General features: G+C 45.6%; 1 protein-coding gene across 3 annotated transcripts in view; it reads left to right on the top strand.

Annotated features, from left to right (window-relative positions):
• PARL (presenilin associated rhomboid like) overlaps window positions 1-13,663 on the top strand; it is a 55,698-nt gene extending 42,035 nt beyond the window's left edge. For 2 of the 3 annotated variants that reach the window (XM_021674491.2, XM_064366860.1), the window contains exons 6-10: window positions 705-854; window positions 2,494-2,564; window positions 9,698-9,799; window positions 9,939-10,036; window positions 13,345-13,663. In XM_021674491.2, coding sequence (XP_021530166.1) covers window positions 705-854; window positions 2,494-2,564; window positions 9,698-9,799; window positions 9,939-10,036; window positions 13,345-13,456 — 533 coding nt within the window. In that variant the 3' untranslated portion in view covers window positions 13,457-13,663. Of the gene's footprint in view, window positions 1-704; window positions 855-2,493; window positions 2,565-9,697; window positions 9,800-9,938; window positions 10,037-13,344 lie in introns of those variants that run through there. The other variant, XM_064366861.1, reaches the window with a different exon arrangement.
• The last annotated feature ends 708 nt before the right edge of the window (window positions 13,664-14,371 follow it).

Here is a 14,371-nt window from a genome sequence, read left to right as displayed (position 1 = left end):
GAAAAGAGATTTATTAAGACAGCTTGTTACCACTTTTAAAAAATGATGTCTTAGGCTGGGCACGGTGGCTAACACCTATAATCCCAGCACTTGGGGAGGCTGAGGTAGGTGAACTGCTTGAGCTCAGGAGTTCAAGACCAGCCTGCAACACAGCGAAACCCGGTCTCTACTAAAAATACAAAAATTAGCCGGGCATGAGGGTGCATGCCTGTGGTCTCAGCTACTCAAGAGACTGAGGTGGGAGGATCACTTGAGCCTAGGAAGTTGAAGCTGCAGTGAGCCAAGATCGTGCCACTGCACTACAGCCTGGGTGACAGAGCGAGACTCTGTCTCAAAAAAAAAAAAAGCCTTACTTAGTTAAGCTTTTAAATAGCTGTTTTTGTTTTCCATGTTTAATTTGTTTTTCCACCTCCTGGGTCCAAGTGATTCTCCCGCCTCAGCCTCCTGAGTAGCCGGAATTATAGGCGTGTGCCACCATGCCCAGCTAATATTTTTAATAGAGATGGGGTTTCACCATGTTGGCCAGGCTGGTCTTGAACTCCCAACTTCAAGTGATCCGTGATCCGCCTGCCTTGGCTTCCCAAAGTGCTGGGATTACAGGCGTGAGCCACTGCGCCCAGCCTAATTTAAAAAGTTTAAAATAGATAATTTTTATTGGCTGTGTGTTGCATGATTACCAAACTGTGTTTTTCCTTCTTTTGTAGAGGTCCTTTGTTCTCCAATGTTGCTGTCAACATTCAGTCATTTCTCCTTAATTCACATGGCGGCAAATATGTATGTTCTATGGAGCTTCTCTTCCAGCATAGTGAACCTTCTGGGTCAAGAGCAGTTTGTGGCAGTGTACCTATCTGCAGGTAATGCACTTTAATCTGGGCCTTTGAGAGTATAAGCACTCTGACCTTTCTGCAGAAGGGACAGAGGGAATGGTTGCTGCCCTTTTCTACACGTAGTAAGTGCTCAGAACATATTTGTTTCTCAGGGGTGCCACAGACTGCTGGAGATGTTGCCTTTCCTGCTTCTCATTTTGCCAATTTCCTCCTACATGTGAATTATGTGGGTATGCTTAATTTTAAGTTGGGATAAACAGGAGTTAAGTAAGGGTTCATGTAGAATTTAAGCATGTCTTTTTTTTTTTTTTTTTAAATCTCACTGGGCCTTGGTTTCTTTAGCTCAGGCCCACCATTTTATATAGTGGTTCCCAGACTTCCTGGCTGCCTCAGTCTCCTGGGTCTTTGTTAAATAACCTTAAGCAAGCTCATTTTCCCCAGTGTGTTCGGTTTACAGAAAGCGTTAAATGAAAGCTATACAATATGATTGCCAAGAAAGAGTTTGTCCTGTCTTCTTTGCAAGCACGTTTGCTGGCATGGAACCACTTCCTAGTCGTGGTCTTGCAGATAGCATCATTTTCTTATTTCAGTTAGGAAATTCTCGTGCATGATTCCAGGTCCCTAGAGGCCGCTACGGTGACAGTTGATCAAATTTTGCTTACCTCTCTGTAAAATGTACTTCCTTAAAACAATAAAATATAAAAATTAATTTCTAAAACCTCTACATTTAGAAACGGTGTATCTTGCAGTTGTGCTGTGCTGTAGTGAAAAGACTGAGCTTGGAGATGGACCTAGGTTCAGAGCCTATTTCTACTACCAGCTGTGTGATGTTGCAGAAATGACTAAACCTCTGTGGGGATGACGACACTTACCTTCTCATGACAAGGGGTTAAAGAAAGTGCTAAATAAAAGCACCCACTGCAAGGCCCAGCGTAGATGCTTAATTGGTGTTAATTGAATACTTATGTGTCTCTAGTCCTTCAAAAAAAGAAGCTGAGCAGTGCCTTTGGCTTGTAAGATAAGTGTATAGTTATTTCCCAGGGGGTAGTTATGTTGTTGTAGTTACAGAGGGTCTGTGTCAGATGCATTAATTCCTGCTCCACAGGAAGTTTTTAAAAGTGAGCCACGTTGACTTAAATGACACCGAAGCCAAAGAGACGTAAGGGATGATCCAGTCTAGTGTCACACCCCAGATATTCTGATTTAGTGTGTCTGGAGTACAGCCCAGAGAATGTACTCTTAGGAACGCGTCTTCATGCTCTAGTTGAGGAAAATGGTAACTGAGGAGTAAAGGAATGACTTGCTCAGCAGGCCATGCACCAGGTCAGACATTTCATCCCCTGTGAAGTCGCTGAAATGACAGACAGGATAAGTATTCATGCCTGTACCTCACAGTGATCCAGACTGAAACCAGACACTGTTACCTGTGTGGAAACTAGAAATGAAAACCACTTTCATGACTGGACACGGTGGCTCACGCCTCTAATCCCAGCTGCTCAGGAGGTGGGCCTGAGAATGACTTGAGCGAGGTGGCTGAGGCGGCAGTGAGCCAAAATTGCACCAGTGCACTGCAGCGGCCAGGGTGACAAAGTGAAACTGTCTCCAAAAAAAATGCAAACCATTTTTATACCTCACTGAAATTATCGAAATGTGACTTGTTTCTCAGGTGTTATTTCCAATTTTGTCAGTTACGTGTGTAAAGTTGCCACAGGAAGATATGGACCATCACTTGGTGCAGTGAGTATTTCTATTTAAAATTTTTTTTAATTTGAGTTTTACGTTTACTTTGAAGTAATTTTAGACTTACAAGAATGTTGTAAAATTGATAAGGGGTTCTAATATACCCTTCACCCTACCGTTAACTAACATTGAAACCAAGAAATTAACGTTGAAACAATACAGTTGACTAATTTTCATCTAATTTAGAATGTATACATTTGTAAAGCTTTGTAAATTTCAGGCTGTAGCTTTTAACCATTGGTTATATATATGTGCTTACCAGAATAGAGTACATCTCAGAACAGTGAGTATGCAATCCTCATAAACCAGAGAGCCTAATCCAGTACTGGAAAATCCTAATTACAGATGTGAATCTGGTACTTTATCCTCCTGTTTAGTCAATTTTGGAGTGCCTACTAGGTACTATCCTAGAGCCTGGGGCTACAGCCAGTGAGCAATCACGATTATTCGTGATGGTTTTAGAAAGTAGGGCACAACAAGAGAAAAGGTTCCTGCTCCCGCAGAGCTCTTACATTCTGGATGCTTAAAAAAATTTTCTGAGACAGTCGGGCGCGGTGGCTCATGCCTGTAATCCCAGCACATTGGGAGGCCAAGGTGGGAGAATGAGCCGAAGAGTTCGATACCAGTCACATAGCAAGATCCCGTCACTACAAAAAAATTAGAAAATTGACTGGGTGTGGTGGCTCATGCCTGTAGTCTTAGCTACTCAGGAGGTGGAGGTAGGAGGATAGCTTGAGCCTAGGAGGTTGAGGCTGTGGTAAGCTGTGATTGCACCACTGCACTCGAGTCTGGGTGACATAGCAAGACCCTGTCTCAAAAAAAAATTTTTTTAATGTGTTTTGGGTTTAGGCACAGTGGCTCACACCTGTAATCCTAGCACTTTGGAAGGCTGAGGTGGGCAGATCACTTGAGGTCAGGAGTTCAAGACCAACCTGGTCAACATGGTGAAAACCCATCTCTACTAAAAATACAAAAATTAGCCAGGTGTGGTGGTGCATGCTTATATTCCCAGCTACTTGAGAGGCTGAGGCAGGAGAATTGCTTGAACTCAGGAGCTGGAGGTTGCAGTGAGCTGAGATCGCACTATTGCACTCCAGCCCAGGTAACAGAGCAAGACCCTGTCTCAAAGAAAAAAAGAAAAATTTTTAAGTGTGTTTTGAGTTTAATGGCAGATTTCTAGGGCACATGGAAATCTTTATATTTCTTTAAACTACACATTCAGTTTGTACATATTTAAATACTAATTCATTTAAATGCATTCAAATAGGGAATTTCATATTTAAAGGAACTCTAAAAAGGTTCAATTTTGAAAAGAATTCTTATGTAGATAACCATTCCCTAATTTGTGTGTTCCTCAAATTCGTTTATACTTAATTTTCCTAGTGAGGCCTGTGTTCTGTCCTGTGAGTGACATGCCTTCTTAAGCCCCGCGTTGTGGAATGTTTATTTTCTTTTTTTTTTTTTTTTTGAGACGGAGTTTCGCTCTTGATACCCAGGCTGGAGCGCAATGGCGCGATCTCGGCTCACCGCAATCTCCGCCTCCTGGGTTCAGGCAATTCTCCTGCCTCAGCCTCCTGAGTAGCTGGGATTACAGGCACGCGCCACCGTGCCCAGCTAATTTTTTGTATTAGTAGAGACGGGGTTTCACCATGTTGACCAGGATGGTCTCGATCTCTTGACCTCGTGATCCACCCGCCTCGGCCTCCCAAAGTGCTGGGATTACAGGCTTGAGCCACCGCGCCCGGCCGGAATGTTTATTTTCTTTATAAAATTTTGCTCACCGTGGCTGGTGGCTCATGCCTGTAATCCTAGCAGTTTGGGAGGCCGAGGCGGGTGGATCACGAGGTCAGGAGTTCGAGACCAGCCTGACCAACATGGTGAAACCTCCTCTCTACTAAAAATATGAAAATTCGCCGGGTAAAGTGGCGGGCACCTGTAAGTCCAGTGACTCAGGAGGGTGAGGCAGGAGAATCGTTTGAACCCAGGAAGCGGAGGTTGCAGTGAGCTGAGATCACGCCATTGCACTCCAGCCTGGGCGACAAAGCAAGACTCTGCCTCAGGAAAAAAAAAAGTTTGCTCTGGTATAATTTATTTATTTATTTATTTGAGACGGAGTTTCGCTCATTACCCAGGCTGGAGTGCAATGGCGCGATCTCGGCTCACCGCAACCTCCGCCTCCTGGGTTGGTTCAGGCAATTCTCCTGCCTCAGCCTCCTGAGTAGCTGGGATTACAGGCACGCGCCACTATGCCCAGCTAATTTTTTGTATTTTTAGTAGAGACGGGGTTTCACCATGTTGACCAGGATGGTCTCGGTCTCTTGACCTCGTGATCCACCAGCCTCAGCCTCCCAAAGTGCTGGGATTACAGGCTTGAGCCACCGCGCCCGGCCTCTCGTATAATTTATATATTTCAAATCATATTCTCTCATTCAGTAGTTCATTCAGCAGCTAAGCACCTAATACATGAAGGGAGTGAAGACCACTAGGATGAATCATAGACTCAGAATTCAAGTTCAGCTGGGGAGAAAACATACACATCTAATACACACCGAAAGGAATGCAGATTCTCTGGAGGACTTGGGGCATCTGAGGGTGAAGAGGCCTTTCTCTCCAGCTGACAGGGTCTGCGAGGGTGTTCCGAGGTGCTCTGAGACAACTGTGGTCCTCATTTTACAGATAAGCTGAAGCGCAAAATTAATAACGTCTGCCGGCATGGTGTTTGGAATTAGAGTGCGGGTGAATCCTGGTTCTGCTACTTAACCTGTGATTTCTAAGACGAAACTCTGAACCTCAGTTTCCTCAGAGAAAATGGGGATAACAATGTGTATTTCTGACGTGCAAAGCAAGTACACTTAGGATGCTTAGCACCATAAAAAGCACATAGCAAGGACTCTGGATCTGGCAGCTCCTGTTCAGTCATCAAAATCCTCCAGAGCCATGGGAGGATAAAATTCCCCCAAATATCTTCATGCGGCTTTGATTAAAATTTAAGGAAATCAAAATTTTAATGAGAAATCTGGAAAAAAAACCACTGTTGACAAAATTGTATTGCTGCAAAATGTAAAGTGTTAGTCCTCTCAGTTTAGTGAGATGTTATGAAATGAAGGGGCAGCCAGGCACAGTAGCCCACACCTGTAGTCCCCACACTTTGGGAGCCAAGGCAGGAGGATCACTGGAGCCTAGGAGGTTTGAGACCAGCCTGGGCAACATAGTGAGACTCCATCTCTACAAAAAATGTCACAGTTAGCCAGCATGGTGGCATGCACTTGTAATCCTACCTGCTCAGGAGACTGAGGTAGGAGGGATGCTTGAGTCTAGGCGGTTGAGGCTGCTGTGAGCCATGAGCATGCCACTGTGCTCCAACCTGGGCAACACAGTGAGACCCTATCTCAAAAAAAAAAAAAAGTTGAATGGGACTTTAAAAATACGTTTGTAAATTACTGTATTGCTACTATCCTGGATAATTATTAAGCTTTTCTGTAGAGTCAGGGTCTCCCTATGTTGCCAAGGTTGGTCTCAAACTCGTGAGCTCAAGCGACCCTCCTGCCTGGGCCTCCCAAAGTGTTGGGGTTACTGGTGTGAGTCACTGCACCCGGCCCGTTGTCTTTTTTTTTCAAGTTGGGATTTTTCAGCTGAAGCCTGCTCACTTGGGGTATGATGAGACTTTGGATCCTATTGTGATCTGCTGTTTGAGTAGTCTTCCTCTGCCACTGTTCTGATGAGGAGAGGGTGACTCTACTGCTGGGCAGGAGTAGCTGTCCAGGTTCCTCACGCAGCCGCCTTTGCCTCTTGAGGGAGAGGGGCTCTTATTACTGCAGGGCAGGGATGGGAGCTCAGGGCGTGCAGGCCACGTGGTAGACCTCTGCTAATACTGCTGTGGCTAGGAGGAGCAAGCCTTCCACTGACACCGCCCTGTGAGGCGTATTGGGTGCCTCATTACGTTCTGGCAAGGGTGGACGTCTAGGCCTGCTCAGCCTTTGCTGGGCCACCGTTTCTCTAAATATTGTCTAACAGTTCTCTGTTTGTGCTAGGCTATTCTCTTTTGTGCCTTGACTAGAGAGAACATGTTGGGGGACGATCAGTATGAGGCCAAAATAGAGCTCAGGGAACTCACCACCACCTCCACTGAGTCTCAGGCTTCCTGGCTGGTCAGCTTTCCTCTCCCTTCCTCTCAGAGTTCTCTTGTATTTGTTTCATAGGTAACACCAGGGTCTTCATCTCTACTTAGCTTTTGTAAGCAGAGGGAGCAGATTCACTTAAATTAGAATACCAAAAAAGTTAAAAACCGTAAGTGTGAGAGAGTTGAAGATTATACAGATGCAGAAAAATGTTTGTGAGGCCGGGCGCGGTGGCTCATTACTGTTATCCCAGCACTTTGGGAGGCCGAGGTGGGTGGATCACTTGAGGCCAGGAGTTTGAAACCAGCTTGGCCGACTTAGTGAAACCCTGTCTCTACTAAAAATACAAAAATTAGCCAGTCATGGTGGTGTGTACCTGTAATCCCAACTACTCGGCAGGCTGAGGTAGGAGAAAAACTTGAACCCAGAAGGTGGAGGTTGCAGTGAGATCACCACCGCACTCCAGTTTTGGCAACAGGGAGACTCTGTCTCAAAATATATATATATGTTTATGAAATAAGTAAAATCAGATGTGCATATTGATTACAAGCATATAACCAGCGTACATAGAAATACTGATGGAGAACAAAAGCCCTTCACCTCTTACCGTGGGTCCAGGCCCCTTAGGGCTCCTTGATCAGGGTTCATGACTCATTGTATTTACACTATGTATGAATGTGAAAGTTCTCTGAGGAGAGAAGGTTCATTTTCATTCAGTTCTTAAAAACTTCTTTCTGACTAGAAAAAGGGAAAAAAACCTCTCTGCATCGGAGTAAGCCTAGACTTTTATAAAAAAAAAGTTGGGATTTATTCAAACATGTAAATGTTTACATTTATATAAAGTCACGTTGAGAAAATTCTGGGAGGATGATGGAACTGCTGCTTTATCTTCAATTTGCAATAATTACAGTAAGTTATAATCACAAACCAGTGTTACATAGAATTGTACAGACGACAATTTTCTTTAACAGTTGGAGAATAATCATCTATAGAAAAGTAATTTAGAGGAACTTCATCGAATTTTAATGCTCTTCATACAGGTATTCAAATTATATATGCATCATTTTGGGGAAAAGTGTAGTTTTTGTTTGTTTTAGTTTTTTTTTTTGAGACCAAGTCTCACTCTGTTGCCCTAGCTGGAATACAGTAGTGCAATCCTGGCTCACTGCAACCTCAGCCTCCCAAGCATCTGGGACTACAGGCACGCACCACCATGCCCAGCTTATTTTTGTATTTTTAGTAGAGACGGGGTTTCACCACGTTGGCCAGGCTAGTCCCGAACTCCTGACCTGAGGTGATCCACCTGCCTCAGCCTCCCAACCTGCTAGGATTACAGGCGTGAGCCACCGTGCCTGGCCGCGACGACGGACGCTTGCACAGAAGCCAGCTTGGTCGAAATCCAGGTTGTCTTGGGTTCTCCTTTTGAGGAGTGTTCATGCTGTCCTTCCATCTTGCAGTCACCCCGACTTGCTCCTAGGAATGCAGCTTGAGCTTGTTTCCCTGTTTTCTGTGAGGGGCTGGGGACATCTGAGACCTCTGGGACTCATACTGATTTTCTTTAACTTTTTAGTAATTCCCCAAATGTAAGATAATCTTGTATTCTGAAGCAGCCCTTCACATAGAAGACATTAAGAAAACAGTGATTAAGTAAAAAGAACAAAGAAAAAGACAAAAAAGCAAAAAAAAAAAAAAAAAAAAAAAAGAAAAAACAGTGATTAAGAGAGGTAGATGCTATTTTCCAAAACTAACCCTTTTAATATGAAAAGGTAGGAACCTTCCTTTTTAATGATAGGCACTTCTTTTAAAAGTTATTTTGCTCTTAGGTGTCTTTTTTTTTCTGAGATGGAGTCTCGCTCTACCCAGGCTGGAGTGCAGCGGCATGGTCTCTGCTCACTGCAACCTCCGCTTCCCGGGTTCGAGAAATTCTCGTGCTTCAGCCTCCTAAGTAGCTGAGATGCTAAGTGCCCGCCACCACACCTGGCTGATTGATTTTATTTTTTGGATTTTAGTGGAGAATGGGGTTTTACCACGTTGGCTGGTCTCAAACTCTTGGCCAGCACACACAGCCCGTATAGTCTTTTTCTTTTTTTAAAAAAGCAGGTAACTCAGGTTTACTAGTTAACATGCAAAAAACTGCACATATTTAAAGTTATAATTTGGTAAGCTTTAAGATGTAGATACCCATGAAACTGTCACCACACTCAAGATCACGAACATGTTCCTCAGCCGCAGAAGCTTCCCAGCGCTCCTGTGTGGCCGCTCCGTGCTGCCCCCTTCCCCTGGCAACTTACCCACTTCCAGTAAAGATCAATCGGTTTGCAGATGGAATCACGTACCCCTTTTGTCGTCCTGGCCTCACTTACTCTATCATTATTCTGAGACCCATCCATGTTCTGTATATCAATTTATTCCTTTACTTTTTATTATTTTTGAGATAGGGTCTCTGTTGCCCAAGCAGGAGTACAGTGGTGCAGTCACAGCTCACTGTAACCTTGACCTCCTGCCTCCCGGTGTGCTGGAATTACAGGCGTGAGCCACCACGCTGGGCAGTGTTTCGTTTCTCTCTGAAGAGTAATAAAGATTTCACATGAAGTTTCTAAGATGAAATACTTCATGCGTGCGGGTTTCTTTGGGTGTATTCATGCTCACTCCCTCTGGTTGGGGAGCTTTGTCAGAGAAATTTGAGAAGTTCTTCCCCAGGCCTTAGGCGCAAGGATGCACGTGACACGCTTAGGGCTGTCCTTGCGGTTCAAGCAGCACTCGCGTGCCGGTGGTTACACATCTTACCGCCCCGTAATAAAAATCCATCTTTCTAAGCCATTATTGTGTGAAGGATATTTAGTTCTTTCACCTGATACTGGGAACATTAGTAACTGAAAGCTTTTAAGCCTGTGCTCACCTAGAAATGTGCAACATATAAACTTTCTAGAAAATGTGCTGCTCTTTAGACCTTGTAGCCACGAAGCAGTTGGATCTGGAGTTTCCCATTCTCCCTGCTGTGTTCCTTTGCAGTCCGGGGCCATCATGACGGTCCTCGCAGCTGTCTGCACGAAGATGCCAGAAGGGAGGCTGGCCATCATCTTCCTTCCGATACTCACGTTCACAGCAGGGAATGTAAGTATTTTTGTGAAGTGAAGTTCTGGGGATAGTGGTGGTGTTTTTCTGTTGACTGGGTTCTTGCCCTTAAGTTGGAGATGTCAGTAGTGGAGGAATCACACTTGGACCACTTCCCTTCTTTCTTGGTGGCTTTCAGGCCCTAAAAGCCATTATCGCCATGGATACAGCAGGATTGATCCTGGGATGGAAAGTTTTTGATCATGCAGCACATCTTGGAGGAGCTCTTTTTGGAATGTAAGTTTGACTGTAACTGATTGCTAAACTGCTTCCTTGGGTCATGCCCTCCTCCTACCCGAGCCTCGCTCCTACCCCCATCCCCAGGGCAGAGTGAGGCATCTAGCTATGTGACGGAAGCCGCAGCAGGCGGGGTTGGGAGGGAGGAAGCGTCAACATGGAGCCCAGCCCACCTGGCTCATTTGTAGACAGTCTGTGCCTTTCTCCTACCCTTAACCTTACGTCACCCCGACTCCTGGGCTGTTCTCATTCCCACCACCTCTTAGAAGACTGCTGCCTGGCCCCCAGTCTACGCTGTCATCCCCTTTTTCCCTTTGACTTTCTTGCCCTCCTCTCCCCGCCCGGTGTCCCACTCTGCTACCGCTGACCTCGGTCTCGCTGGTGCTGTGCAGACATGCTGAGCCGGCAGAGCCATTACTCTGATGACGAGTACAGGCCAGTGACCGCAGACCGATGTGGACCACTTACTGAGCACCTGCTGTATGCAGACAGCAAGCTAGCCACCTTCTGTTAGACTATTACTCCTCCCATTCTACTGACGGGAAACTAAGGCTTAGACATAATCTTCCCGGGACACACAGCTCTTACATGGCAGAGCAGAGTTGTAACCTTGCCTCTGTGAGCCCTCTCTACGCCGTCACAGCATATTGAAAACGATGGCGTTGTGGTTTCAGGAGCTTCTGGGTGTGCTTTGGACGAGGGGGTTTTGCCCTGACTAGCAGTTAGTAGCAAGTCTGTCGTGGACACGCAGTCAGGGCCCTGGCCTTTCGGCAGGAGCCGCCCGTCTGCCGAGCTGGGTTCCCTCAGGGCCTGTCTTTTCTTGCATAAATGTTGCCTTTTGCCCTGACTTGGTTTTTATTTTGTTCCGTGACAATGGAAGACTTAATTTTTTTTTTTTTATTAAAAAGAAAAATCTAAGTGAAGCAGTTTTTCCCAGCAGATGGTAGAACTAAATGCCATTATAGCATTTAGAATTTGAAGTGATTAAAGAGGAGGAGCACGTAGTGTGTGCAGCGGTGCGCTATAAATGGTGGACACTGACCCCATACTGCAGCGTGAGAAACGTGAGGGGCTCTGTTCTGTGAGCTCTAACTTACCGGGATCGTTCCGTGTATACTTCAAGGGTCTTCTCCCCAGCAGATTTTTATTCTTCTGAACTATAATTAGATGGCCTTTTTCCATTCTGAAAATAATTGGATCAAATGCGTTTTAAAGTCCAGGGTCTGAAAGGCAGAGGAATCCTTTCTCTTGACTGTTTCTAATTTAAACTCCTTTTCATTTACTAGATCTTAGTCATGTCCAGAATTCATCTTTTCTAAAAGTTTTAATCTAGATTTAGAACTCTAAAATCTTTCTTTTTTTAAGTGCCCTGATTTTGTTGGTGGTAAAGACTGCGTTAGTATCTGCTTACACATTTCCCTGACTTCACAGTCTTCACGCTGTGCTGTTGGAATAATAATAGCTGACTTATTAATATGCTGAATATTTGCTGTGTGCCTAAGCTACAGATTTAATTCTCTTAAAACCCTGTGAGGTGTTTTATTTTACAGAAAAAGAAACTGCTTACAGAAAGTAACTTATCCAGGTCACACAAGTAAGAACTGCAGCGCTGGAGTGTGAGATGGGCAGTGGCTTGCGCTGCCGCCGCAGGGAGGAGTGCCCTAGAAATCCCTCCCTCTGCATTTCCGATTTTAGTTTAGCCCATGAAAAATTCCATTTGGATTTATGAGTATGATCAGAACAGTATACCTGTAAAATTAAAGTATTTGACTCTTTGCTTGAAATAAGTAGATTAAAGAGATTTGAGTGGCTGGGTGTGGTGGCTCACGCCTATAATCCTGGCACTTTGGGAGGCCGAGGCAGGCAGATCACCTGAGGTCAGCTGTTTGAGACCAGCCTGACCAACAAGGTGAAACCCTGTCTCTATTAAAAATACAAAAATTAGCCAGGTGTGGTTGTGCGTACCTGTAATCCCAGCTACTCAGGAAGCTGAGGCAGGAGAATCGCTTGAACCCTGGGGGCGGAGGTTGCAGTGAGACGAGAGTGTGCCACTGCACTGCAGCCTGGGCGACAGAGCGAGACTCTGCCTTACCAAAAAAAAAAAAAAAAAAAGAGATTTGGGAAGAAGAGTTTTTTGGGAGAATTTTTACAATTGCATCTGAATATTAGGGTGCTCCTTTTTCTCTTGTTCTAAATTCACTAGAGGCTGTTACTTTAATCACAGCAAACTTTATTACATGCCTATTAATTAATGTTTATAATCAGATTTTCACTATAGTGAATATTAAGATTCAGGTACAAATCAAGCCCTTTATAATAAAACATACACATTCAGAACATTTTAAAAAATATTAAAACATTAAACTGCTATCTTGATCCACTCCAAGTCAAACAGCATTTTTTCAATCAGGTGTCTGGGAGATAGAAGCAAGGTGACAAATCTGGTCTCTGCCTCGGGGAACCGGGAAGCTGGAGCGAAAACAAGGGTGTCAATAACACGCTGTCACCAGCTGCCACTGGGAATCCACCCCACATCCTCCAGGAAGCCTTCCTACACCCCAGTTCCCCCAGGAGCTTCTCCAAGGCAGGCCCTCCTCAGTGCCCTCTGTACTGCTCAGCTCACAGGAGGCGCTCCCCGCTCCCTGCATGCGGCAGAGTAGTCCAGGGCTCGCGGCACAGGCTTCAGAGCTGGCTGCTAGTCTCTTGTCTGCTGATTCCTAGGTGGAGCCTGAGCAAGCGAAGTTCTCAGGCTCATGCTTCAGGCCACAGTTAGGCTGCTGTGAACAGGAGAGGGGGGATCGGAACTGTGGATCTTAAAGCGGGGCGCAGTTTGGTTGAGCAGCCCACCCTTCGTGTAGTGAGGAGGAAGATGGCGGGGCCCTGTAAGCTGGGCTAGTCATCCTCAGTGCTAATTCTGATGCTTCCGGACGTCGAGTCAGTCTGACCGCGGGTGAGCCTTGACTGACCACTTAGAAACTATTAGCACCTCGGACATACTGCTTGCTTTCAGGCCTGACTGCCTCACGTCTGCAACGGGAGAAGTGAGACTTAACTTGCAGGTAGTGGTGAACGAAAAGCAGTGTGTGTGGGGTACTTAGACATGACAGAGCATGCGGCCACCGCCACATCCTACTTCTGCCTTTGACGTATTCTAATACTAAAGCTAGATCGTTTCTCTACGTGAATTGGTTTTAATAGGCGGCAGTGAGTGGCGTTCGATTGTAAAACTGTCATCTGTCTCCATGCTGCTTGCCATTTATGTGTCACACTGTTTGAATGTGGGGCCCGGCTGTTTTTCTTTTCTCCAGATGGTATGTTACTTATGGTCATGAACTGATTTGGAAGAACAGGGAGCCTCTAGTGAAAATGTGGCATGAAATAAGGACTAATGGCCCCAAAAAAGGAGGTGGCTCTAAGTAAAACTGGATTGGACAGTAGTGGTGCGTCTGGTCTTGCTGCCCGAGAGCCACTGGAGACATCGGCCCTCGAGTGAGCACGGCTCTGCTCCCGCCTGGAAGACGCTGGCATCGGCCCCCCGGGGTTTTCGCTGTGTCCCACGGTCCGTGTCTTTTTAGAACGTGAATTATGAAAAGTTGTGAATAAAGGCTTCTGTCCAGTTTGTAAGCAGATGTGTGTGTTCTCTCTCTAAGGGGCCGACACGGCTCTGGCATCTTGCTTCGGTCGTTGCATGGACATCATGTGAGCCAGGACCTGGGGAGCGCACGCTGAAAGGCATGATCAAGCAGGAAGGCGCTGCGGCTTGTCTGTTGAGCCTCCAGCCCTCTGCCTAGTGCTCACGCTTCCTCACCTACCCCTTCCCTGGGCTGGCTGCACCTAAGAGTCAAGAGGGTCTCCTCCCTGGCGTGGTTTGAAATCACAGCTGCGGTATTTCCTAAATTTTTTCAGGAAAGGGAGCGTTTTCTGGCAGTGAGTGGCATATACAGAAAGCTATTTTCAGGTTTTGCTTTCTAGGTTAAATTTGTAGATAAATTAAGAGGTAGAAGGAGTGATTTGGATAAATTCAGACTTGAATCTGAGCCGAATTTTATCTTCTGTTTGAAAGTGTGTTCTAAGTGATGCGTCTTAAATAGGTACTGTCGTCACAGCCGCACTGCCGTGGAATTCACGCTACCCTGTGACTGAGAAGTGCGTCTAGGGAACGCGGTTTGAGAGTTTGTTCTTGAAGTGATTTACAGGAGAATTTTTAGTCTTTTGATGGCCTCAGAGTGTTATACCAAGTCTTGCACCTTTGTCCTGGGAGGAGTGAAGGCCCCGGCGTCAGCCTCACGTGGCCGACTTGTTTCTGCTGTGATGGACCAGTTACTCTTTCCAGGC

The sequence above is a fragment of the Aotus nancymaae genome, unplaced genomic scaffold, assembly GCF_030222135.1.
Source record: "Aotus nancymaae isolate 86718 unplaced genomic scaffold, 86718_ANA_hifiasm-v0.15.2.pri h1tg000067l, whole genome shotgun sequence".
NCBI classification, from domain to species: domain Eukaryota; kingdom Metazoa; phylum Chordata; class Mammalia; order Primates; family Aotidae; genus Aotus; species Aotus nancymaae.
The sequence above is the reverse complement of the archived record's forward strand: the minus strand, read 5'-3'. Positions and strand labels throughout refer to the sequence as shown.